The sequence below is a fragment of the Thunnus maccoyii genome, chromosome 14 (assembly GCF_910596095.1).
Source record: "Thunnus maccoyii chromosome 14, fThuMac1.1, whole genome shotgun sequence".
Taxonomy (NCBI): Eukaryota; Metazoa; Chordata; class Actinopteri; order Scombriformes; family Scombridae; genus Thunnus; species Thunnus maccoyii.
The window spans coordinates 23,688,146-23,712,605 of NC_056546.1; the positions used below are offsets into that span (position 1 = coordinate 23,688,146).

Below are 24,460 nucleotides of genomic sequence, written 5' to 3' on the forward strand. Positions count from 1 at the left end.
CTATTGTAAGAAAGAATGCCATCCACAACTATTCATTATTGGAGCCACACAGCTACATTTAAATGGCAATCATTAGCCATTGAAAAGTGATTGTTACAGATTCGAAAAAGTTTGAATGGTGGCACAAGCCGCAGCAGATTAAGGAAGCCTGTGTGCCAGATCCTGCCACGGCTTCAGCGGGGGAGCAGAAATTAAACTCCATTGTGTGGTAATGGCTGTGTATAATTGCTCTGTTCAGAGCCACTGAAGCATGAATGTCCATAGCTGGACCCAAAGTGCATTAAGTATAAGACATCTACAGCAGTGCTTTAAGTGTACTGTCCAACTGCTACTACTCTACAAATCTCATGAGTTGCAATTTGATTTGATTAGGGGGGTAACATTTGAAATTATGTGCTGTTTTTAGATTAATTTATATCCAAGTCTGTTTAGTTTAATGCCTCTACTGCACAAAACAGATAAATAAAAAGAAAGGCAGATGTGTAGATGGACAAAATCACTGAAAACAAAAATGATTAATTTGTGCACTTTGCTAATCATTGATATTAACCACGGGTGCTTAAGTGCATGTATGATTTGTGTTGCGAAGGGCTTGTTGGGTCGGTGGAACAGACTCGACTGATAGACGTGGCACACTGATACAGATGGTCATAATGATTCATACGCCACGTTGAATGTTTGCATACCTAATAAACGCTTTCTGACAGTTGGCATGCCAAAAATGAATAGATGCCAGAGTCAAAAGTGCCTAGTGGTAATGAGGCACGGACCATCAGTGACACTGCAATTACGCTCCTCATTAATTCAGTCACAAGCGGCGAACAGTTGGTGACAGAGAAATAGAATTGACATGCAATTAATTGATTTCCTCAATAGGAGCACATTATTGGATGAGTTGTTAATCGATAGTGACAACAATGTGCTCAGCATGGAAGTAATTGAGAGGGCCAAACAAAATTAAAATGTCTTTCAACTGCTGAATTATTTAGCCTTTCAACATGGCTGGCTGTTCTCTTTTATAAGACATTTCCAGCACATGTAGGTGGTTATGTGGTACGGTAGAGAATATGACTACAGAATAAAGTTCCTTAAATTTGACAGTATATTTTTATGATTTTAGCTCTTCACTGTCAGTTTGTAGCAGGGTTGTTGGTGAGAAGAATGAAGATTTTTTACATGCATGGTTTTCTGGTGATGCGTTTTCATTTTACCGAACATGTTGTCTATTGCTAGCATTAAAGTTATTACTTGATTAGAGGCACCTGGTAACTGAAAGTACAATCAAATGAGAAAAAACATCCCTGAATGTGAAACAGGCTTGGGAAGAGATACTAGCTCTTACTGGTTAAGGCGTTAAATTGAAAGTGCACCACCGACCAAAGTAAGGTTACATTTGTTTTTTGAGTATGTGGGTATACCATGAAGTATCCATGCACACATAAGCCAGCCATTAAAAACAGCACACAAGTATGTCAATGTTGTGTTAGTACCACCCCTACCATGTTATCACCTCAGTGTGTTTTAACTGGGTCTAAATCTCAAGACTACAAAGGCTCCAGTAGAGGACCAGCAGCTCCTCCCTCAACAAAGCTTATGTCATCCACTCTTTTTATAATCATCTCGCCAGCAGGTGTTCAAAAGCTGCCTACACTGCTCTGCTTCACTTTCCTCCCTGATCCTGAACACCAGCAGCCCATACAGAGAAACACAGGTGCCTCGCATCATGAAATGCCTGAACAACCGGGCCGACAGCCACCTGACTGGGCAGGTGGAGTGTGAATTGGACGCCATGGGCAACGGGGCCTGGGTGAACCAGGGCTACTGTGCCTCCCCTCCACCCCTGCCCCGAGCTGTCAGCACCATCTACAACCCACAGCCGCTCTTCCAGGGCTCCATGGACAGCATGTACAAACTGGACACCCCCAGCCCATTACCAGAGGAACCAGAGTCTGCTGACCAAAGCCTGGTGAAGAAACGCAGAGGCTGCTGCTCTTTTATCAAAGGTAAGAAACCATTGTACTGAGTATTTCTGCTTTGAATATAAGTTGAGTATGGATCACACCTTGCCAAGTGATGAATGAATAATGAAGACTTTCTTTGGTACTGGTTCAGTCAGCCTGTAAAACCAATTAATCTCTCTCAATATCCTTTTTTAACCTTAAATTCTTGTCAGTTATTTTGTTGGCTAAACAAAGTAGGCCTTCAACGGAGCATCAGCTGCTTTCTGAATACCAAGGATTAAAGTCAATATGCATGATAGGTCTTAAAAAACACAGTTTCAGCTTGATAAATAATTTTGTGTCATACTGACATCAATGGTAACTTAAGCTGATTTTCTGTAGGCTTGTGGGGTACAACATTGACTGAAAACACCTCAAACAACAGAGAACTGTTTGTCCGAACCACGCTACGGGAGTTACTGGTCTATCTGGTGTTCCTGGTGGATATATGTCTCTGTAAGTATTCAAATCTTACCATTCAAAAATTTTGTGAATTTGCAATATGTCTATTCCTGACACTTGCAGTAGTTTCAAAATTCAAGTCAAAAATGTTAAGTACCGGGGTGAAACAGCATTTGCAATTAATTCTTAATTATTTAAAGAAAGTTGTGAAACTTGAGTTAAATTTAATTTTACACCTGCTTAAATACTTGGATTTAATTTACATGAAAGCATGAAAATTACCGCTTTTGATACATACATGTAGAACTGCAAATAACAATGATTTTCATTATCGATTAATCTACCGATTATTTTCTTGATTCGTTTGGTCAACAAAATGTCAGAAAAAAAGTGAAAAATGACCAGTATAATTTCCCAGAGTCAGGGGTGAGTCTTCAGATGATGACGGTCCAAAACCCAAAAATATTCAGTTTATTATCATGTATGACACAGAAAAGCAATAAATCATCACATTTTAGAGGCCAAAACCAGCTAATTTTTTGGCCTTCTTGCTTAAAATAATGATTATTTGATTATCAAAATAGTTTCTGATGAATTCTATATCAAATGACTAATTGATTCATTGACTAATTGTTGCAGCTCTACATAAATGATCCATGATGTGTCACAGGAGATAAAGAGAATTCAACAGTGTGTCTGGGTTTGACAAATTGCAATACAACGTATTTTCAGTACAAGTGAATCATATATCTTTGTTGACTGTGTCTGTATTTGTGCACTTAATGTCTACGTTTGTATATCTCAATATACATTTTACAATACTTTTTGTTTTTAGCAATGCTAATGATTTGTTGAAGTGCTCACCATGTATATTTGGGAGGATGTTACTGTAAAGAGCACTCTGGACTGTTGATTTACCATCAAAAGCTTCCCTCTGCTTTAATGCCTACCACAAATGCCCTCCCCATCCCTCTGCCTGAAAGCCATTGTCCAGCTGAGCATTAGGATTGAAAGGGACATGAGCACTGCTTTCTTGCCTTGTAGCGATAAGAGCATTTGGCCTCGTCCATTGTTGCTTTGTCTGGGTTAGATTTACATTGTTTGAAGAGGCTATTTGCATCAGGCCAGCGTGCTCTCTCTTCAAACAAATTACAGCCTCTAATCTGGATCCATTTGACTGCTGCGGTATAAACAAAGCCGCACAACAAATCTTCACTGAGGCCTTGCATGTCTGCTTCTGAGTTGTCTTATCTTCAGACCGTTGAATGGAGCAACATTTAGAGCTGAGCCTGAGCAAAGCCAGATAGGAATCAACAACTGGGCGTTAACAATGTGATTACGTTGTCTTTCAGTGACATACGGTATGACCAGCTCAAGCACCTACTATTACACTAAAGCCATGACGGACCTGTTTGTGAATACAGCCGGTGAAAATGGGGTTAGGTTTCAGTCCATCGGCACCATGGCTGACTTCTGGAGTGTGAGTTTTCCTACATATTCATTTCCTCCATGGTCACCACAGTGACAAATCACTGAGAAAAAATTCAATATGAAGAGAGTGTGTGATAATGGCAGACAACTAAACTTGCATCATACACTAATACAAACTGTCTTCTGTGTGCAACTGAAACTGCATCCACCCTCTTTTTACATGAACAGTATGCCCAGGGACCATTACTGAACGGCCTCTACTGGACTAAGTGGTACAATAACCAGTCCCTGAACAGTGGAGACCAGTCCTTCATCTACTATGAGAACATGCTGCTGGGAGTCCCCAGGATGAGGCAGATCAAGATCAAGAACAACTCCTGCAAGGTCCACAAAGACTTCCAAGATGAGATCACAGGATGTTTCGATGTCTACAATGAGAAGAAGGAAGATGATCTCAGCTTCGGTCTCATCAATGGCACTGCGTGAGTGGCTCACTATTTTCATTGCAGGGTTACTTTGGGTGTGCTGTTGGATACAAGAATTGCAAGACTTTAGCGTTAAAGCTTTTTCTTGAGCTGTTTGTGCTGTCTTGTTCCTCTGCAGCTGGACCTACCACACAGAGAAAGACATCAAGGGTTCCTCTCACTGGGGCTTGCTGACCACCTACAGTGGAGCAGGATACTATCAGGACCTGAGTCAAACCAAAGAGGAGAGCTCCATCAAACTGACAGAACTGGTGGACAACCTTTGGCTCGACCGAGGAACCAGAGCAGTCTTCATTGACTTCTCCACTTACAACGCAAACATCAACATGTTCTGTGTCATCAGGTAAAGAGAAGCTGACAATAGCAGCTTTTGCACTCAATACCCATTGGTTGGTGACCATTTTTGTGGTTGACCAAAGCTTTATCCATTTCTTGTAGGTTGGTAGTTGAATTCCCTGCAACTGGTGGAGCAATCCCCTCCTACCAGATACGAACAGTCAGATTGATTCGCTATATCACCTACTGGGATTACTTCATCCTCGGCTGCGAAATGGTTTTCTGTTTATTCATCCTCTATTATGTTGTGGAGGAGATTCTTGAGCTGCGAATACACAAGTTCGCCTACTTTAAAAGCATCTGGAATATACTGGATATTGTGGTCATAATGGTAAGATAACGTATTTGTTATTTTATTCAAACATGTCCTTTCCTCTGATAGGCCTCGAAGAAGTAACATTGTTATCCTTTCCAGCTTGCCATTGTTGCCATCATATTCAACATTTTCCGTACTGTCAAAGTGGACAACTTGCTTGGCAAACTGCTAGAACAACCTAGCATCTATGCTGATTTTGAATTTCTGGCATTCTGGCAAACACAATACAACAACATGAATGCAGTGAACTTGTTCTTTGCATGGATCAAGGTAAGGCCATCTTCCACTCTCAAACATTACGTAGGAACATTATCTGGCTGTGGCGTCATCTCCAAAGACTTTTGTGTGTTTTCTTCTTGTCCCTCTAGGTTTTCAAGTACATCAGTTTTAATAAGACTATGACTCAGCTGTCCTCCACACTGGGTCGATGTGCTAAAGATATCTTGGGATTTGCCGTCATGTTCTTCATCGTGTTCTTTGCCTACGCTCAGCTCGGATATTTACTCTTTGGGACAGAGGTTGACTCCTTCAGCACCTTCGTCAAGTGCATGTAAGAGGTGTCCAAAGTAGCAGCGACAGCAAAGACTTAAAAAGGATTAAGCATCAACTACTTAATCATTTTTCTTTTTCCTTCCTGCAGTTTCACACAGTTCAGGATTATTCTTGGAGACTTTGATTATGATGCCATCGACCGTGCAAACAGAGTTCTTGGGCCAATCTATTTTGTCACCTATGTGTTCTTTGTTTTCTTTGTTCTACTGGTAAGTTGTTCTGCTACACAAGACATATCATAAAAAGAAAAAGATAAGCATTCTTTTTACCTTTTCATGCATTTGTTCTTCAGAACATGTTTTTGGCCATCATAAATGACACATATTCTGAGGTTAAGGAGGAGCTCTCATCCCAAAAAGATGAGCTGCAGATTACTGACATCATCAAACAGGTAACAGAAATCCCATTGTGTTTACATATTGTCTAAAATACTAAAACAGTTTCATAAGTGTTGCATAATCTTTTCTTGTAATTCAGAGTTACATGAAGACATTCATGAAGTTGAAACTTAAAAATGAGAAAATATCAGACGTTCAGAAGGCTCTACGGTCTGGATCTGGAGAAATTGAATTCAAGGACTTCAGAGAAACTCTGAAGGAGTAAGTGACAAAAATATCAAAAAGATTGTTATACCAACTTATTCCAACACAAAGCATAAAAAATATCCTTCACCACTCTGATGATCTTGTAGGATGGGACATGCTGATCATGAAATTTCAGCAGCTTTCTCACGGTTTGATCGTGATGGGAACCAAATTCTAGACGAAGACGAACAAGAGAGGATGAAAACAGAGCTGGAAGAAAAGAGGGTTTGTAGTCGACATGCTGTGACTTGATTTACAAGATCAACATGGCAACTTCATGTCATTTTCATATTGTTTTACTTTCTTCTTCTTTAGCTTAACAATCGATAAAGCAAACGTTTATAGAGATCAATTCAAACAATCTGTGTTTTGTTATTGTTATCATTTTCCTCAGGATGCTCTTTGTGCCGAACTCAACAATCTTGGAATGAATTATGGGAAAGATTTACTGGAGAAGCCTCCCGTGACCGTAAATGACCAGAGGAACCACTCTAGTCAAACCTCTGTGGATCGGGAACAGTTTCTAAGGTCTAATGTCTTGAAGTACCTGTTTTGTTCTTTAAATAAGAATTTCAGACAATCGCAATGGACGTTAAGCAAAATCTGAATTACCTCTCTCTTTCCATGAAAGACTGACCAGGCAGGTTCTCCACCTTGAAAGCTCTGTGGCAGGCATCACATCCAGGATTGAGTTGATTATGGAGAAACTGGGATTACAAGACAAAACTAAAGGGAACAAAACAGCAGGGAAACTATCTGTGACCAAAAATGATGTGAGTAGAAAAATAGGTTGCAGATATTTCTACACCTAGAGAAATCAGTAGTTGTATGCATCAAATGATCTTTTAATGAGAAGCCAAGGGTCTAGAACACATCGCCCTCAATGTACAAATATTAGGGATTCTTGGATTTCATGAAGTACATAAAAAAGTATATTGATGCTATGTAACAAATGTGTTGTGGGTAATGCCAAAGGGGCATAAATATAACATCAGGAAAAGGTCTCTGATATTTTGTACATTCAGTATATACACAAGTATTCCAGCAAGTTAGACTAGACTTGTATGTCTAAGTTTTGTTCTTATAAATACAAAATGTTTAATTTTCAATTACCCCCTATCCAGACTGATGAAACTGCCTCAGATGGGAGTGTCCTGCTGTGTGTGGACAGAGGAACAAAGGCTGAGATGTCTTCACGGAGACCAACCGTTCGTACCAACTCCACATTCGACTGTCATATGTGATTAAACTCTGAGAAACAGAATCACGAGTTATGTGGAAGTCAGCTGACACGAGGATAACTGGTACATTCACCAAATAATACTTTGTGTTTAACGACATTTCAGGAACGTCTGTTTGATAAAAAGATTCTTCAGGTTTTAAACTGTTATGACGGTCAGATCAACAACAAAAAACATTGATAGTTTGATTTAAACATGGCAATATTCAACACTTAAAACTCCTTTTAAATTACAGTTACTCACATTTCATGGAAATATGTAGATAGTGTATAAAGATGTTTTTGAGATTGCTTGATAGACATCTGCACTAGAGCTAAGACAATAAACTGGTTAAAGTTTAAGCACAGATATATATATAAGACTACAATGTACTATGTTGTAGAGAAGACTTGAATGTACATCTACATATTATTAGTGTTGTGTAATATATTTGAACAGTAAGTTAGAACATTAAAGTTGTGCAATATAATTCATTATTAGACAGTACATATGCCACGTAACATCTGACTAAGTCAATGCTTGCTTTGCTTTAGTCGTTTAATGTTTATGAATTGTTCAAGTTTATTACACTTGCTCAAAAATTATCAACTTGTTTGCACAGTTTGGTGAAATAAATCCACAAAATAATTCTCAAATAGATTTTATATGCAATATATAGTTCAAAAATTATTCATCACCTCGGTCCACTTCCTAAGCTGCAAACAATTAATGTTGTAACAGCAAACTTGTGATGAATTAAGTGTCCGTAGCCACGGTGCAGGTGTGGTTTTATATTTCTCAACATAACTGCAAACAAAAAGGAGGGGACGAATTTTGAGCAAATGTATGGAAAGTACATGCTGTCTAGTATTTGCATTTTACATTCAGATTGTACAAAATTTAGAACCTCAGTTCCATAACTGTTAAAATGTAATTTACTATGTCTAGTAGAACAACTGAAAAGACATAATTTACATTGAATGTATGTTTTTCTGTCAGAGTTTCTGTGTGAGGCAAACAGCACAAATTATTAGTGTCTAATAAATATACTGAATGACCAGGTTCAAATGTTTCTTTATTTGAAGTGACTGAGTTTTCCGTTTAAATGGAAAATGGATTTCATCCTTTATTAAACATCACTTCTGTTGTTCAACTTATATGCATTATTGTCATAAAAGCAAATTGCCATTACATTCAATATTTTAAGCAACAAATATATTACATGTCAAAAGCGTGCAGTTCAAGCTGAAACATCACCTGCTTCCTGCTACTTCCTGAAAATGGCACACAGACTTATTAATGGGAAAATCCACAATGGAAGAGAATTTAGATTTGTGATGGAGCCTCTGTAAATAAAGTTTGAATTTACTGACACATCAATTAAGGCTTATTCATAAATCATATTGCTGAAATTTAATGATGGTATTTAATTTCATAACATTCTACCTACAGTATGTACATTATTTCTTTCATGAAGGTTTGTGATCAATGTTTATATTTACACACTCAGCCAACACGACCCTGTTTTGTTACATTAAGTCCCCCTAGCTCTAAACAAACCAAAAAATTACATTATCAGGTTTGTTAGCTAGTACACCAAGAACAGGAAAGTGAAGGAAAGTGAAGTTAACAAGTTACACTGTACAAAATGGCACATATGAAAATTAAATCCAAATGGCAGGACGTCTTTATGAATTCTTTGTCACAATTTGTCTGTGATTTTTAAATTATTTGCCTGTGATATATGGTAAATAAACTCAGAATGTGCTGAGGGGCAAAAGCAGTGCCTGCTGCCCTGACAAATTAATGACATATTTAGAAAACCTTCCACTTTAAGTGGAATAGACGAAATATAAGATAAATTAATTGCATTTTATAGGAAGCCTAACATGACAATTTGTCTTTACAAAGGTGGGTGACTGAAAAGTGATGCAATATAATTAGGGGCCAGTTTTCTTGCTAAATTAAGTCTGGATCTTTGCAAAACTCTTACAGTCATATGAAAGAAATGACTATAAATTAATTGAGGTTAACAAGAGGAAGGCAAAAGGAAGGAAATATTTAAGATTTAATATTCCTCTAGGAAACCAGCCCAGAATCAGCATACAGAGTCAACTATGTTTATAAAGTTTGGGGGTTATTAAGATCTTTTTTACAACATTTTATTTATACAGTGAGCATGTCCTGTAGCATTTCCTTTGCCATGAAACACAGGATTATAAATTAGTCCAATCTAGGCTACATCAAGGTCAACTAAACTAAAATCCATCAAAAGTCTGCAAAGAACATGCTGATCACTCCAATATTTAAAAAATCTAATATTTTTTGCTTTTTAGAGCTGTGAAGGTAAAATTTTCTTTGTACATAAATTTACCCAAGAGATACCACCACCTGCTTAAATGTCTATTAAAGCCACAGTTGCTTATACAAATAACATGAGTTTCACATATGCTGGAAAGGTAAACTACCGTCACAGGGCCTCTATTCACAAAGCATTTTTCATTAATATATCAAAATGAGACTGAATTTATAGCTATTGGCTGAAGCCAAGCGCAGACCAACGTTTAATAGGTTTTTGTGGCTCAGTGCAGTTTGTAAAACAAATTCATTGTGACCCACCATACCCTCTTGATCTGTACATCTGTCTTCTTTGTGTGCCATTTAAAAAACAGACGTATATTACAAAACTTAATCAATACTTGAAGACTTGAGTTTTGTCATCAAAAATGCCCCAAGTATGACAAGTAAATAAACATTTTGACAATTTTGTAACAAACAATTTTTCCATTGAAAATGTTGAAACATTATAAACATATTGGCAAACTGAGAGCAGATATTGCTATAGTTTGATAATTCAATATTAATGTTATAAAGTTAGAGGTTCCCAAGGACTTGAATGGTTGTCATATTCCAGTGAGATGCTGGAGGTACATGATGGCTTGTACTACGTGTGCTTTTAGCTCCACTGAAACACTCAGTCGTTTTGGTTCTATGTATGTTCATTTTCACACTTAATGTTTTTGCTCCATCTCTGAATTTGAGAGGGGAACTACACAGGTTTTGGCCCATTGGTCAACTTACTCAATGTGTGATGATAAGAGGAATGGCATTAAATGATCTCTGTATTCGTTAGATAGCTGTCAGTGACCAATGCTAACGCTGCGAATTCTCTGCGTAAGGTTTCCAGAGGGTCAAACATTCAAAAAGCTGGTAACATCTACTTTGACAAAGACAGTTGGTTTGGCTTTACTTCAGAAGCCCAAGAGCACTTTTCTATAACAGAACTATGAATTATCATTAAATGAACTTTTAAAAAAATCTGAGTGAAATGAACACTGTCATTTAAAAAATTACTGTTTAGGAGCAACTATTAGCTACAAAGGCTTTGTGAATATGGCCCCTGTCCTTCTTTTACCACAGCAGCTGTCCAGATGAAAGAGCGCTGTGTGGTCTAAAAGTGTTGACAAACTCCTCTTGGTAATTGACTAAGTTAGGGCCAGCTCACTGTGTTTGGTAGCCCGCCATGCTGAAGTTAGCCAGGTTAGACATGACTGAACCAGGCGGGGCTGCAGCTTGAGCTGACGGAGATCCAAAGCTTCCCACCCAGGCTGGTGACTGGGACTGCCTGTGAAGTTGCCACAAAGATCTGGTTAGTGTAAGTGCTCCTTCTGTTTCATCTTAAAAGTGTTTTGAAAGTTTAAGAGACATCAAGTGAGCATCTGTCAGGATTCGGGAGCATTTAATGACCTGTAACAAATGAGTCATACAAAAAGTGAATTACGGATTAAATTAATACATACAACAAAGCAAAACTCACTCTACTCCAAATCCTTGCTGGTTCCACGTCTGGCCATACATGCTGTAGGAGGGAACTTGCCATCCATTGGTCACATACTGCTGCTGCTGCTGCTGCTGCTGCCCGTACTGCTGTTGTGGATTTCCATAGAGCTGATTCCACTGCCCCCACTGACCATAATCAACCTGTGTGACACCAAGAGAGAAAAAAATTTGTCTTAACTGTCCCATTAAAAATGGCCTCAGCATTCAATTGGGAGCAAATAACCTTACAAACAGTGCAAGAAAAAGGTATGTTATTATTTTGAAATGAACATTTTAGTATTTGTTTTTCATTTTCTGACTCTGCAAACATACCTTTGGATTTATAATGAGGTTTTTCAATCTGTTAGTTTCATTGTTTTAGTTAAAAGGAAAGACTCCAATAACTGGATCACCATGAAAATCTGCTGCTTGGCCTTGAGCATTTATTCCTCCATGATATGACATTTCCCTACCTGCTGTGGATTTTTGGCCATGTCAGGAGATTCTTTGCCCCAGAAGCACTTCACCATGTGTCCTTCAATAGCTGTGCCATTTACTGACACAATGGCATGAGCAGCACTGTCGTGGGAGGAAAACCTTAAAAGAGAAAACAGCAGCTTAGCAGGCAAATTTCTTAAACAGAAAACTAAACAGAACAGAAAATATTCAGTTTACTGTTTACTCATAGTAGCACTGAACTTGTGACAAATATAACAGAGAAGGCCACTGAACCTGAGTCTGATATTGACTGGTATGTTACTGAGTTATGCAATGTGGTTTTGTTGACACCTAGAGGTCAGATGCTGCAATAGATGGTAGCAGTACCTGATGAAAGAGTATCCTTTCTCTGGGAAAACTCTGATTTCCATTATCTGACCAAACGGTGAGAAGGTCTGTCGCATCAAATGTTCTGGAAGAATTAAACAGAAAAAAATATGTGATTAGTACTTTGGCTATTTATGGAACACTTATGGTAAGCAATGACTGTGCTACAGCAGTGTGACTAAGGACTGTAACAATGGCCACTTACCGGATAGCCCTGACTGGATCCCTCCACAGTACACGGTACAGTTCTGTGGACTGGACTGAGTCACTACATCGTCGAACCTCAGCTGCTTTGAGCCATCTGAAATAGCCATCAGCCAAAACAAACTTAACTTCATATACAAGGTTTGAGATTAAAATCAATTCCAAGCCAAAGCTGTGACTTAACTATGGTAATGGGATACATCAGAGCTAAAAATACAGTCTGGTCTAGTGCTTGTTGGCTGTCCTAATTATGAAAATTAACAGTGAACATTTCTGCATATGTTACCATCATAACCATATTAATGACGATGATCTCAGAATTTTTATGTGCATAAATATCTTCTGAGTTTGAAATTGGCAAAATACTGTCACATTAATAATATCAAGGTACTGGGTATCTCATTTTGTCAATATCACCCTGCCCCAGCCACTAAAACTTACTGTCCTGAGCACTCTTCGGAGCTGGTGGCTTTCGCGTTGCCCAGTTGGTTCTGATTTGACGTCCTCCAAGCCATTGTCCTCCCATGTTAACGATGGCATTCTCTGCATCCTATGAATCCAAATCAAACAGTTACCCCTCTGAATTATATGAATCAATGAAGTTTATTAGTTGCCATAATCAAATATCAGAATATACATTAATGTTTGTAATCTCACTAATGTTCAAAATGGTGATGTTTAACAAGACACAATGTAATGTTAGATGATTTAAGTTGTGACTATGGTTTTAGCTACGATTAATTCTACTTTTAATTACTGCAAATGCTTTAAAAGTAGGATAATAAACAGAAAATAGAAATAACCTTCAGTCTGTGTTCTTGCACTGGAGCCTTACCAGTTTGTTGTAGAAGGACACAAATCCATACCCCTTTGATTTGCCTGTCGTCATGTCCTTCACAACACGGGCATCACTGGAGGGAAACATGAAAACGTCAGTGCACTTTCCAGTTTGAATGTTTCAAACTAAAAAGGAACCACGCAAAACACACTGAACTGTGAATCCTCTACACTGTCCTACAATAATGTACATTAGCTATCATGACCCTGGACTGAGCACTGACTCGTAATATTAACTTCAAAGCAACACTTGAAAACAAAAAGTATGTACAAATACATGCAGCCTACAGTATTGGTTTTACATAATTTCAGATGTATTAATGGAGCCTTGCCACTAGAGCACCACTTCTTGTTCAGTCTTCAAAACAATAGGCTACTGATTTAAATTCACAAAGGAACAGATTATATAGATTACCATGCATTCTTAAAATCTGCAATTGGTGCTCTTCCTACAAATAGAAATATATAGAAAATATCAAAGAGAAAAAAAGGAATTAAACGGCATACATGGCCTGTTAACAGATTTCTTTATTTTTCCTGGTCAATTCTTTACCACCAATATGGAGTATGGAGTTTGGGGAGCTGCAAATTTTGAGAAATTGACATTTTCAGAAATTTTGGAAGAGGATCATTGCACTACAAACAATACTATGAAAATCAAAATGAGACAATTTAAACATAGGTTTAGAGGAATACATTGAGTATTGGAATTTGTTAATCTAAGCTAAATCACGTTAATACAAAGCATCTACAAAAAAAGACATATGGAAAGAATGGAATAAATAGAGAAAAAAAACTACATCTGAGTCTCCAGAGTGCACAGTTCCTTGCTGTTAGCCTTCAAGCTCCTGTCCAATCCTATGAGCATTTCTGTAAAATAACCAAAGTGCTATTACTTCACTGAGACCCACAACTAAAAGCTGTTAAGGTTCATACACAAAGCTTACATTTTGCTGACATACAAGTTACTTACCATACCCTAAATATGCAAAGAAAAGCAACACTGGACTAAGCTGACACTTAACATAATGTTTGGCCCTATGACATAAAAACAGAGACACAATGCAGAAACCACAAGTGAATAACTGCAATAAAGCACTTAATAGCTTACAGGAATTGTGTTATTATCAATAAATTGAATTAGGCTGTTTCGATCTGCTAAGAATGTTTTTAAAAACTAAGCAGTACATTAATATAATAGTAAAAGGTTAAGTCCATTCTGAGATCTACTTTCATGTGATGCTTAAAATTATGTTGGTCCATCAACCATGTTTACATGCATGATTGTAGTACTCTTATGATATAAAAATGACATAGAATACATCGGGCTGAACCAAACATGAAGCTGTTCACCTGAGCACTAAACATCTCTGTTTACTTCAAAATATTGCACCTCACAAGATTAACAACTTGGATTCTCACTTCTGTGTGAAAAAAGCATAAATTTCCTGAATCCTGCACATCTATCAGTCTGTTTGCCTGAAAATGTATTCTGTCGAAGAAGCTGTACATAAAGTGCTTATTTGCAGTGCTGAACAATCAAAAAGATAAATAACATCCATCCATCCAGATGCTCAGTAGTCTAGGCCTGTTTTTTTTGCAGGCATTTGTTGCAGATGATGAGTCTGCTTTCTCAATATTCACTCTTGTTTCTTTTTTGGTACGTTATATTTGAAATCTTATTATTAAATTTTGGGGAGTCAAGTCAATACCCATGTTGCATGCATGTAAACATGGCCATAGACGGTTGTTTAAGAACATAAACTTACAGGAGATTATTAAGAAGTACCTTAATGTTATCCAACTTTAGAGAAAACAATATGCTTGCACTGTAGCATTGAAATTATTGTATTGAACATAATAAGAAATAACCTTTAAAGCAAGAACTTACGAGATTTTCCCAAAAGGTGCAAATGCAGCCTTGACATCCTCAGTGGTAATCTCAGGGCTCAAATCACCCACAAAAACATGGAAGTGATCTACAATGAAACAAAAACAAACAAACAAAGGAGGGACACCATTTACTATTCTCTGGTAAACTTTGATTACAGCAGATTAGAGGATCAATAAGTGGAGACTTACTAGATGTGTCTTTCTTCTGGCTGCTTGGAGTAGTGGCCCAATTTACTTTGACCTCCTGAAAGCAGAAAGTTCATTTAAAATTCTGCCAGACATCACTCATTTTCTATACAAGAAACATGAATCACAGTGTAGTTCAGACAACAGATGAACTGTCTAACATGGCTATTACTTTAGACCAGAAAAATGATCCTACCTTTCCTAATATCTTCCTTCCATTCATGGCTGCAAGGGCTGCAGCAGCATCTCTGTGTTCAAAGAACTCCACAAAGCAATAGGGGTCGTTGCTTGTGTGCTGCAAGAGACAAGGTCAAATGCAAAAGTACAAAAGATTATTTCAGCTTTCCTCCATTATATTGTAGACAACTGCAACTGAAAACAGTTGTCTATTTTCACTGAAATTTTCACTGTATTCACATTTTTCCAACAGTATAATACATGAAATCTTGGTAACTTTTTTTGGTGAAAAGTGGGGACGTCACACCATCCAGATGTGAACGACAGGTGCAGAGGACCTGCAAAGAAAAAGTAAAAGACATACAGGAAGACACAACAAAACAATCTTGTGCTGCTTACCTCTGTTATCATTTTACAACTTTTGCAAGGCCCTATCTGGGTGAAGAGTTGCAGAATCAAAATTTCTGTGACATCCCTGGAGAGGTTTCCCACATACCTGGCAGGGAATGAGGAAATGAGGTTAATTTAATGAGCGCTCTTAACAGTATCCTCCTGATAACGATGGTGTTGTATAGATAGTAATATTTATTCTGAAAAAAACTGACCTACAGACAGGTTATTTCGGCCATTATCGTGTAGTAATGGTGGGTTATTCGTGTGACGTTGTTTACATTAACTTAAATGACTTACAAGCCGGCCTACGTTAGACAGTAGATTAACTACATAAGTATATTAAATAAGAATGTTTTTTATTTTTTTTATTGCTTACAGTTAACCTCATGTTAACTAATCCCGCGTCAGTGTTGTTGTCTGGCTAGTTAACGACACAGTAGCGTAATCACCGGGTTTGTGAAGACAGCGGGTAGCTAAGTTAGCCACCGGTTAAGCTACCATTACCCAGGGTTATTATATACTTAATGTTACTTACAGGGTTTTGGGGTGGGTTTCGTCGTCCATGGTCGCTGCGGACAGTCACCAGGGGGAGAAAACGTTAGCTAATTGCTAGTTAGGTAACGTTAATCGACTCCGGTATAAGCTGCTCCAACAAGTAGCTAACTAGCCTTGAAGCTAGCTAACCGGGACGCCAGAATAAACGTCACGCGTGCGAAGTGCCCCGGTGACGTCAGAGTAAAGTAATAAAAAGCCGTTGTTTTTTTTTTTACGATTTCAACAGTGGAAAATTATATTCTTAAAGATATCTATGTTTCTCGAGGCAATTCGTTGATTATTAACTTTAAAAAAAAATCCCACACAGTGAACACGTACAGTACTTATATTTATCACATTAGGCAAAGACTTGTTTTTGAAATGTACTGGAAGGGTTCGCTTGTTTTAGTCACCGCTGGTCGGTGGTTCACGGCAGTGGGGACCTTTCTGGAATACGATGAGCTCAGGGGGCGGAAAGGTTTCAGTGTGGGCACGTTTTGAATATCACATTCATATTTTTGATTAACAAATGATCTTTTATAGCTGTGTTATTCTAACTGTACAAAAGGTACTACTGTACTACTGTATGAAAAGGACAACCAGTCAAATTAAGAACGATTGTTTTACACTGCATAAACAGTTTATTTACACAAAAATAAAGAAATTAATTTAATCAATACATACATTAAAAAGTAGGCTATTTATTTATTGTTTATTTTTCAAAGTACGCCTAAACTGTCACGTCACTTTCCACCGTCATACCGTCAACTAAAGGCAAAAATACAGCAATTATTATTGTCAATATAGAGCAACAGTAATAATAAAAGGGGATAAATACATATAGGAGCAGCCCATACACATAGTAGACAATATAAAAGTAACGTGAAAAAATGTAGCTGAATAATATAAGACTGCTGAAAAAATTACTTGCTGGCATACCAATGGGAATACTTTTTTTGAAACTAACAGTGGGAAACCAAAAGGAATTTTTGAAATCTTCTCACATACTGGCTTTAATGAGTTAGTCATTATTATTAAAAGGTCAATAAGTATAATTTGTCCACTGCCCTTATTAAATTATCCAGAAAATCTCCACCAAAGATACTGAAAGTTTATCTTCAGTCTCTCCTCACATCTCTGTGGTTCCAATTTGTGTTGAGTAATAACACTGAGGTCTCCACTTCATTACAAGCCACCTTAGAGAAGGGTCCAGGGAGGGCATGGTGGTGGGTGGTTACCAAACACATATCAGTGTTATTGAAATTCCTGTTGGTTGCTGAAGCTTGCAGAAGTCAGACATACTCCTCAGTTGTGGAAATATGTCATGAAATATTCTGGAAACATGTCATGAAATATTTGGAAAGATGTCATGAAATATTCTGGAAACATGTCATGAAATATTTGGAAAGATGTCTTGAAATACTCTGGAAACATCAACCTCATCACTGGAAGAATCAGATAATCATTTGGTAGTGTGAATTATGACTGGAATTTTTCACCCAAGCAAAAAAAAAGAATCACAATAAGAAATTTGCATGCATGCACACATTTGGGTTCAAGAGAATGTCTACAGTATGCATTAGGCTATTTTTGGATTCATTTGTATCTCCTATAAGCTTTACTGTCACTATATAATCCCTATAATATATTGGAAAATATTTATGAAGCAGATTTTTACAATCATCACATGAATTGGCTCCACAGGCTATGTAATACAGGTCTTATTAATTCCAATCTTCTCACTGTTTCATACAGAAATCAATTTGTCCTCAATTGTGTTTTCAAAATTATGTTTGAGCACATCCAAAAAATCCAGGAGGTGGTTTCAGACAGTCTCCAGCCACGCAAGGATGAGTTTGATTTACTAGTATTTCCTTTATAGTATGGAGCTGAATGGGAGAAGTCCTATGATTAAGGAATAACTGTCATTAGAGGTGTCATTGTGCCCACACTGTATCACACCACCACAGTTACATAACTGTGTACCAAATAAGCCCAGACTGAGTTCCCTTGGACAAGATTTTTCTCAAGTGGGAGTCTGAGTACATCTATTTTGGGGAATCTTTGGTTATGAGCAAGCTTATTGGGATTCCCTGAAATTGGGTTCTCAAAATGGGGGGTCATAAGGGCCACTGCGGGGCTCCTGCATGGGAGTCCCCGCAAAATTAGGGTGAGGATTTCCCAGTCAGAGAGACAGAGGAGTCACAGTCAATATCCACAGCTGCGGCAAGAATCCTATAGAGGCTCCCAAATGCAAAAACCCAAATGCAGATCAGAATTTTTTTTTTTTTTTTTTTTTGGGGGGGGGGGGGTGAAGGGGTAGAGAGGGTCTGCGACATAACAAGTTTGGGAACCCATGCCACCGTAGCGCTATCCGCCCCCCTCCCCTCCAACATTTAACCCTGCTATTTCGAGAAACTTCCAGCCCACTTTTCCACGTCACTTGAAGGAATCTTTAAAGCGTCCGTCGCCTGTATAAAATGTCTCAGTACTCGACAGGCAGCAGCAACATGAACGGCATGAAGACACAGTCACCGATACTGACCATGGCAAATAATGACAACGACCCTCTGCCCCTCGGATGGGAAGTCAAAATTGACCCTCAGACGGGATGGCCCTTTTTTGTGGATCACAATAACCGCACGACAACCTGGAATGACCCGAGACACGACACGAAAAAGGTAAAAAAAAAAAAAAAAATTAAAAGAAGAGCGTCGGGATAAAGTTGTAGTGTCAATATTACGGCTTTAACGCATTTTTGACTCCGAGCTACGTCGCTTATAATGCATGTTTAGTAGAATACGCTGTCAAACCGGCAGAAGCGCTGCGCTACATCACTGATATATATTAATCTTGTTGACTATAGGCCTTGTTTGGCACCGTTACCTCCCCCTCACAGACAGCTCACAAGCCTATTATAACGGGTGATCAACCCTGTTATGTTCCCGTGTCATGATCTAAGACTATAATTACTCGATGACTCACCCTGCAGTATGTAAAGGCTACCTATGATGGGCTCCCAGTGTTTTAATACCTCCATGGCTAGAAACACTGCGTCGTCCTGCTCATATTAAACTTTTTCCCTTACAAGGATTGAGGCTGGTCCAGTTCACTTTGGCCTGTGGAGAAAACTGAATCAGGAGGCGCTGGCTGCCCTGCAGATCATATGCAGCTGTTAAAAAAAAAAAAAAAAAAAACATTTACTGCAGAGAAAACCCGTGTAACTGTGAGGGAGCGAAGTGGGCTTCACATGCTGCCAGTTGGTAATCTTTCGTCTGAGAGAGAGAGACAAAGTTAGTGTCCCGAAGAATCTGCTAGAAAGAAAACAGCTGTCAGGGGATAAAATTGGTGCAATGCTGCTGGCAGTGTCCCCTACTGAAATGGCAGAGGGCAAAGGGTCGTTCACAGCTATTTCATAACTTTTGTCTTAGAGGAAAAATGCCAGTGGCTTACATTTAAATACGGTTTTTGTTCTGCAGTCTCCTGTATTTGTTTTCAGAGGCTACAGGCAGAACTTTGATCACTTTTCAGATTTATCATTGACAGAGAACTGAACTATTAGTGGACCTGTTGCTTGTAACCCTGCTTGGCTGTCAGTGGCAGGTGCTTAGTCACTTGGCACACTGAGAATAATACAAAATACTATCTATAGTAATAGTGAGTCTCCAATAAGGAGTCACTTCTAGTCAGATTATTATGTTTACAAATGTACTCTTGAGATCTTTTTCATAAAATTTTTAGGTGTGGTCAAAGACACAAGAAAGGAAATTCACTTATGAAACTATCTTCATAATTCAATGGAAGGGTGAAATAAAACTAATATTAGCCTAATAAATCTGTCGAACAACAGAGAAAAAAGAAGTATTCTACTCTGAGTATGATATAATAATGGTTGGCTAATAACAAGTTAGTTTAGAGGGTGTGCCAAAGTATTGTGTGTGAGATAAATTGGGAAATTCAGCCAGTTGAATGATGTCATGCTGATTGTAGCATAGCAAAAGTATGAAACACAAACACAACAACTGGAAATGGGCTTAATGTAAAAGTCCACGTTAATAATCAGAAGTTATTTTCATTTATCAAATACTCAAGGAGGTGATACTTTTGGCACCCCCCTGCGGAAATATCACATTTTAACCTATAACCTTTGCAATTATCTCAGGACCTGGAGCACTATCCTGTTTTAAATACTACTCAATTTTGAAAACTATTTGCTTCTCTGCATTAATAATTGCAAATAGCATGTTTAGCTAAACAGATTCAGATAAGACTGATGAAATGTATGTAGCGTCATTCGTGCTACATTTTGGATGTACCTGATTTAAATGTAAATCTCTTTGTGGAGGAGTAAGTACCTGAATAATGTATGAGCTATAAATGGTATTACTCCCTATGCTCATATACTGTGTAAGCACACACAGTTTTTAGTAAAATGATAATGTCTAACTGCTCAAATTAAACCAATCACCTGGAAAATATTTAATAATGACTTGTCTGAGGTTTTTGACATAATAATGTTAACCAAGCTTGCAGTGATACTGTAATGACATCACTGTACTCACTAATCATGTTTTTTTGTGATTAAATTGTTTTAATAAATACTTAATTTTTTAATTACCAATACTGGAGTTGCCTAAAATGTTTTTAATTAATTGGTCTTATAAGTGTCTTGAGCAGTTTTAATCAGTTAGTTCACTTTGCTGGATATTATAATATGAAGAAATAACATGATCCTTGATTTTCTTTGCTGTAAAATAATTATTAGTTGTTATATGACACTTACACAATAATATATCTTTATACTACTGACTGTGTTGCAGGTCAGAGAAGTGTCAGCAAATGGACCCAACATACCACCAGAACCCAGCCCACAGGAGCCACAGAAGACCTTTGTGAGGGAGATGAAACACCCCATTCTTCGCCCAGGTTATGTCCCAATCCCAGTCTTCCATGAGGGCGCAGAACTCAGACAGCAACAGCACCCGTGTTATTCTTACATTCAGCCAACCACTGCACAGAATATCCGGACAGATGGGCGGACACCTTCCCCGACGCCAGGGCTCCACTGCAGGCCTCGATCACCCTTACATGGACCTGCAGACAGCTGCTCCACTGAGCCTGTAATGGCCAGCTCACCTGTTTCACAAACAGCAGAGGTGGGACTTGAGTAATGAAGAAAAAATATAAGGCTATGTATGCTGCAATACTGTATAATTTGTATTCAGTTATGAATCAAGTACCATAATTTTGGAGTGTAAATAAATGACCAAATACTGAATTTTCAATTTGATTTATTTTCAAGGCTTACACTGCCCCACATCACCAACCCCCACGGCCCAGCAGCACTGGTCTCCAAGCAGGTTATATCCCCATCCCGGTGATCCATGAGGGTGGAGGAGGCCAAACACAAACACAGGCTCAGATAAATCCTTCTGTCTATTCTCAGCGCGTCCCCTACTCAGAGCACCAACAGCCCTGGCCTGGCTACTCTTCAGTAATGCAGCCTCCCCGGGAAAGGGCTTCTCCGATATTGCTTCCCCAGCATCGTGATGCTGCTGCTATTCACATCCCTCCTCATATAAGAAGCCAGTCACCTATTATCACTCAGGTGATGGGAGAAAGACCACAGGTAATTTTACTTTTGTGTGTTTTTACTGGGTCATCCTTTGACATGTTTAACAAGGATTTGATCATCATGTCAGTATGTGTTGACCTAAATAGTGACATATCCTAACGACTTTTTTTTTTTTTAAACTTCCAAGGCTCAACAGCATATCCTCACAAGAGACCCGCCCCAGAAAATGGAGCAGGAACCACATAGCCCTCAACAGAAACCTGAGAATGCACAGTTCCCCCAGCCTTTGCACACAGAAGTTGATGGTCAAAAGCCTCAACAGCCTCAACACTTCCAACAGCCTCCACCTCAACAACCTCAACACTTCCAGCAGCTACCACTACAGCAACCCCAGCAGTTCCAGCAACCGCAGCAGTTCCAGCAACCGCAGCAGTTCCAGCAACCGCAGCAGTTCCAGCAGCCGCAGCAGTTCCAGCAGCCGCAGCAGTTCCAGCAGCCGCAGCAGTTCCAGCAGGCACCTCCTCAGACGTCTCCACAGCCTCAGCAGCCTGAACAGTTAACACAGTTGCAACAACAGTTCCAGCATCCCCAGAAACCAGAGCAACCACAACAACATACTGCAGACATCACAGTCCAAATACCTGCAAAACCAGAAGCCCAGGACATGGCAGCTGTTCCTCCAGAGGTTCCACCTGTAAAGGTAGAGGCTGAACAGCCTGCTCAGTGCCCTGTTCACCCCGGCTTGGCTAAAGTACAGCAGATAGTGGAGCGGGTTGCTAAACTGGAGCAGGAAGTGAAATGTTTTGATGGAAAGAAGAATGATAAGAAATACTTGTTATTGGAGGAGCTGCTGACCAAAGAGCTCTTAGCACTAGACTCGGTTGACCCAGAGGGTCGTGCAGATGTACGGCAAGCGAGACGGGACGGAGTCCGCCGTGTTCAGACCATACTGGAAGAACTGGAGCAACTGGAGGATCAGCCAACAAGGCCTGCAAGCGAGACCTCAATGGAGGGAGACAACCTGACACAGAAAGGAGAGCCCAGCATGATCACCAAGGAGAATGTTGAGATGGCAAAGGAGATATCGTAATGACTGCACACGTCATAATCAAGATGAGAGAAGAATAGCCTGCTGTTTATCTGGCTTACCCACCTCCTCCTCTCTCTACAGCATTTGTGAAAGTTGCATGCATTGATTAACTGTGTTGGTATTTCCTGCCATTCAGCACATAATTGATGGTGGCTCAGCGCAGTCATGTTTTTCAAGCCAATGTTGTTGCCTTCTATGTTGTGCCAATGTCTTCATAATAAGACAGCTGTCATGATCGAGGTGTTGACAACGATTTCTAGTCAAATTAAAGTTTGAATAAGAGGCCTTTATCAATAAATGGAAGAAAAAGTATTTTCTTAAGAAATGTTACGTGTAGTTGCCTTTTGTCTTGATCAAATATTGTATGACGCTTTTCTTAATCCAGTCAGCACATCAGTTAGTACACAAGGGCAAACACAGGGGGCTTTAAAGCAGAACTCACTGCGAAACTCAGTCAACAGAAAAGCATTTTCCCCTTTATTGCCACAAGGCCATGTTGAAGCTGCTTTGTCACAAAACACAATGAGTATGTTTATTAGATGCTGCTTTTAGTGCATTTACTGATTTTGCTGTCTTCGCACTTTGCCATCATTGAAATGTATCATGCTGAAAGATCAGCAGCACTTCATTTGAGATATATCAGTTACACAAGTTTTGATTGGTGTGTTTGAGTGTTTGTATGTGCATTGGTTTACCTGTAATTTCAAAATATTATATCAGTATTTATATCATTATATAGTATTTTGGTACATTTATGAATGTGTAATGACAAACGGACCTGAGATGTGTAACCTACTTGAGATGTCAGACAATCAGCACTTGGTGCTAGTAAGGAATCGCAGTTTAAGATTGTCAGAATGTCCTTGTATAACTACCAAAGCCACAATCTGTAATAGCACTAACACAAAAATGGCCTAAAAGCCTTAAAAATGCCAACTGTGACAAGTTATTCAACTAATGAACAACATCAATCTATCATTTAAAAGGTACAAAATTACTTTTATTATTACCCTGTAATTGTTTGTGTAGTAAAATAAGCCATCTGTAATGTAGGGTCACTGCCGAATACACCTTTACAAATTATGGATTGTGGCTTATTGTTGATCACGGGTTATGAGTAGCAGGCTAATACATTGTTGAAAGCAAGTCACATTGGTATGGTTGAAATAAAATGTATTTGACATTCATTCTGACTAATATTTGAGTCTCCACAAATTCTTTTTAAAGAGATTGTCAGCAACATAGCATAGTTTTGTATTATTTGCATAGTCTGAGTTACTTTCTTCTCTTGAGCTTCTGTAACATTATGTATATACAGTATACCTAATACTGAACTTAGGGTACACAATTTTTACTCCCTTCCAAAATAATCCAGATTTTAAAGATCACCTCAAAACATGTTTTAAGACTCTTGTTTCGAATACTAATTTGTGTCTGATATGTTTTTTTCCACAAAAAAGTTCAATTACCTATTTGAAAGAATTCTTAAAACTTTTCTAAGTTGTATATTGGACCAGGATTGGCTTCTGAGCTAGTTGTGATATCACAAAATTATGTCTGTACATATAAACCTTAAACACAGCTGTACGCTGAACACACAG

At 38.6% G+C, this 24,460-nt stretch overlaps 3 protein-coding genes and 1 long non-coding RNA gene across 7 annotated transcripts; 2 read left to right on the plus strand and 2 right to left on the minus strand.

The window, feature by feature from the left end:
* Window positions 1-1,723: 1,723 nt before the first annotated feature.
* On the plus strand, window positions 1,724-8,326 carry pkd2l1 (polycystic kidney disease 2-like 1). The gene is made up of 15 exons (XM_042432924.1): window positions 1,724-2,003; window positions 2,343-2,456; window positions 3,755-3,882; window positions 4,062-4,315; window positions 4,437-4,661; window positions 4,757-4,985; window positions 5,070-5,240; window positions 5,339-5,520; window positions 5,611-5,731; window positions 5,815-5,913; window positions 6,000-6,121; window positions 6,214-6,331; window positions 6,501-6,634; window positions 6,738-6,879; window positions 7,231-8,326. The coding sequence occupies exons 1-15, from the start codon at window positions 1,724-1,726 to the stop codon at window positions 7,348-7,350; spliced, it is 2,439 nt and encodes an 812-aa protein (XP_042288858.1). The 3' UTR covers window positions 7,351-8,326.
* LOC121911442 lies at window positions 6,125-7,315 on the minus strand. The gene is made up of 3 exons (XR_006099857.1): window positions 7,220-7,315; window positions 6,719-6,832; window positions 6,125-6,280 (listed from the first exon to the last, which is right to left on the minus strand). It is a non-coding gene; the product is annotated as an uncharacterized LOC121911442 (long non-coding RNA).
* Window positions 8,327-8,384: 58 nt separating the features above from the next.
* On the minus strand, window positions 8,385-19,349 carry tial1 (TIA1 cytotoxic granule-associated RNA binding protein-like 1). 4 transcript variants are annotated; one of them, XM_042432921.1, is made up of 12 exons: window positions 19,180-19,349; window positions 15,667-15,763; window positions 15,287-15,385; window positions 15,094-15,148; window positions 14,903-14,990; window positions 13,010-13,085; window positions 12,616-12,724; window positions 12,176-12,271; window positions 11,971-12,055; window positions 11,619-11,742; window positions 11,144-11,307; window positions 8,385-10,951 (listed from the first exon to the last, which is right to left on the minus strand). In XM_042432921.1, the coding sequence occupies exons 2-12, from the start codon at window positions 15,676-15,678 to the stop codon at window positions 10,828-10,830; spliced, it is 1,032 nt and encodes a 343-aa protein (XP_042288855.1). In that variant the 5' UTR covers window positions 15,679-15,763; window positions 19,180-19,349; the 3' UTR covers window positions 8,385-10,827. The 4 variants fall into 4 exon arrangements, with proteins under 4 accessions (XP_042288855.1, XP_042288854.1, XP_042288856.1 ...); XM_042432920.1 differs by lacking the exon at window positions 19,180-19,349 and adding an exon at window positions 16,196-16,541; XM_042432922.1 differs by lacking the exons at window positions 15,287-15,385; window positions 15,667-15,763; window positions 19,180-19,349 and adding an exon at window positions 13,812-13,881.
* bag3 (BCL2 associated athanogene 3) lies at window positions 18,560-24,046 on the plus strand. Its single transcript, XM_042432919.1, has 4 exons — window positions 18,560-18,875; window positions 21,015-21,350; window positions 21,497-21,823; window positions 21,957-24,046. Exons 1-4 carry the CDS (start codon window positions 18,675-18,677, stop codon window positions 22,857-22,859), a joined length of 1,767 nt encoding a protein of 588 aa, XP_042288853.1. The 5' UTR covers window positions 18,560-18,674; the 3' UTR covers window positions 22,860-24,046.
* The last annotated feature ends 414 nt before the right edge of the window (window positions 24,047-24,460 follow it).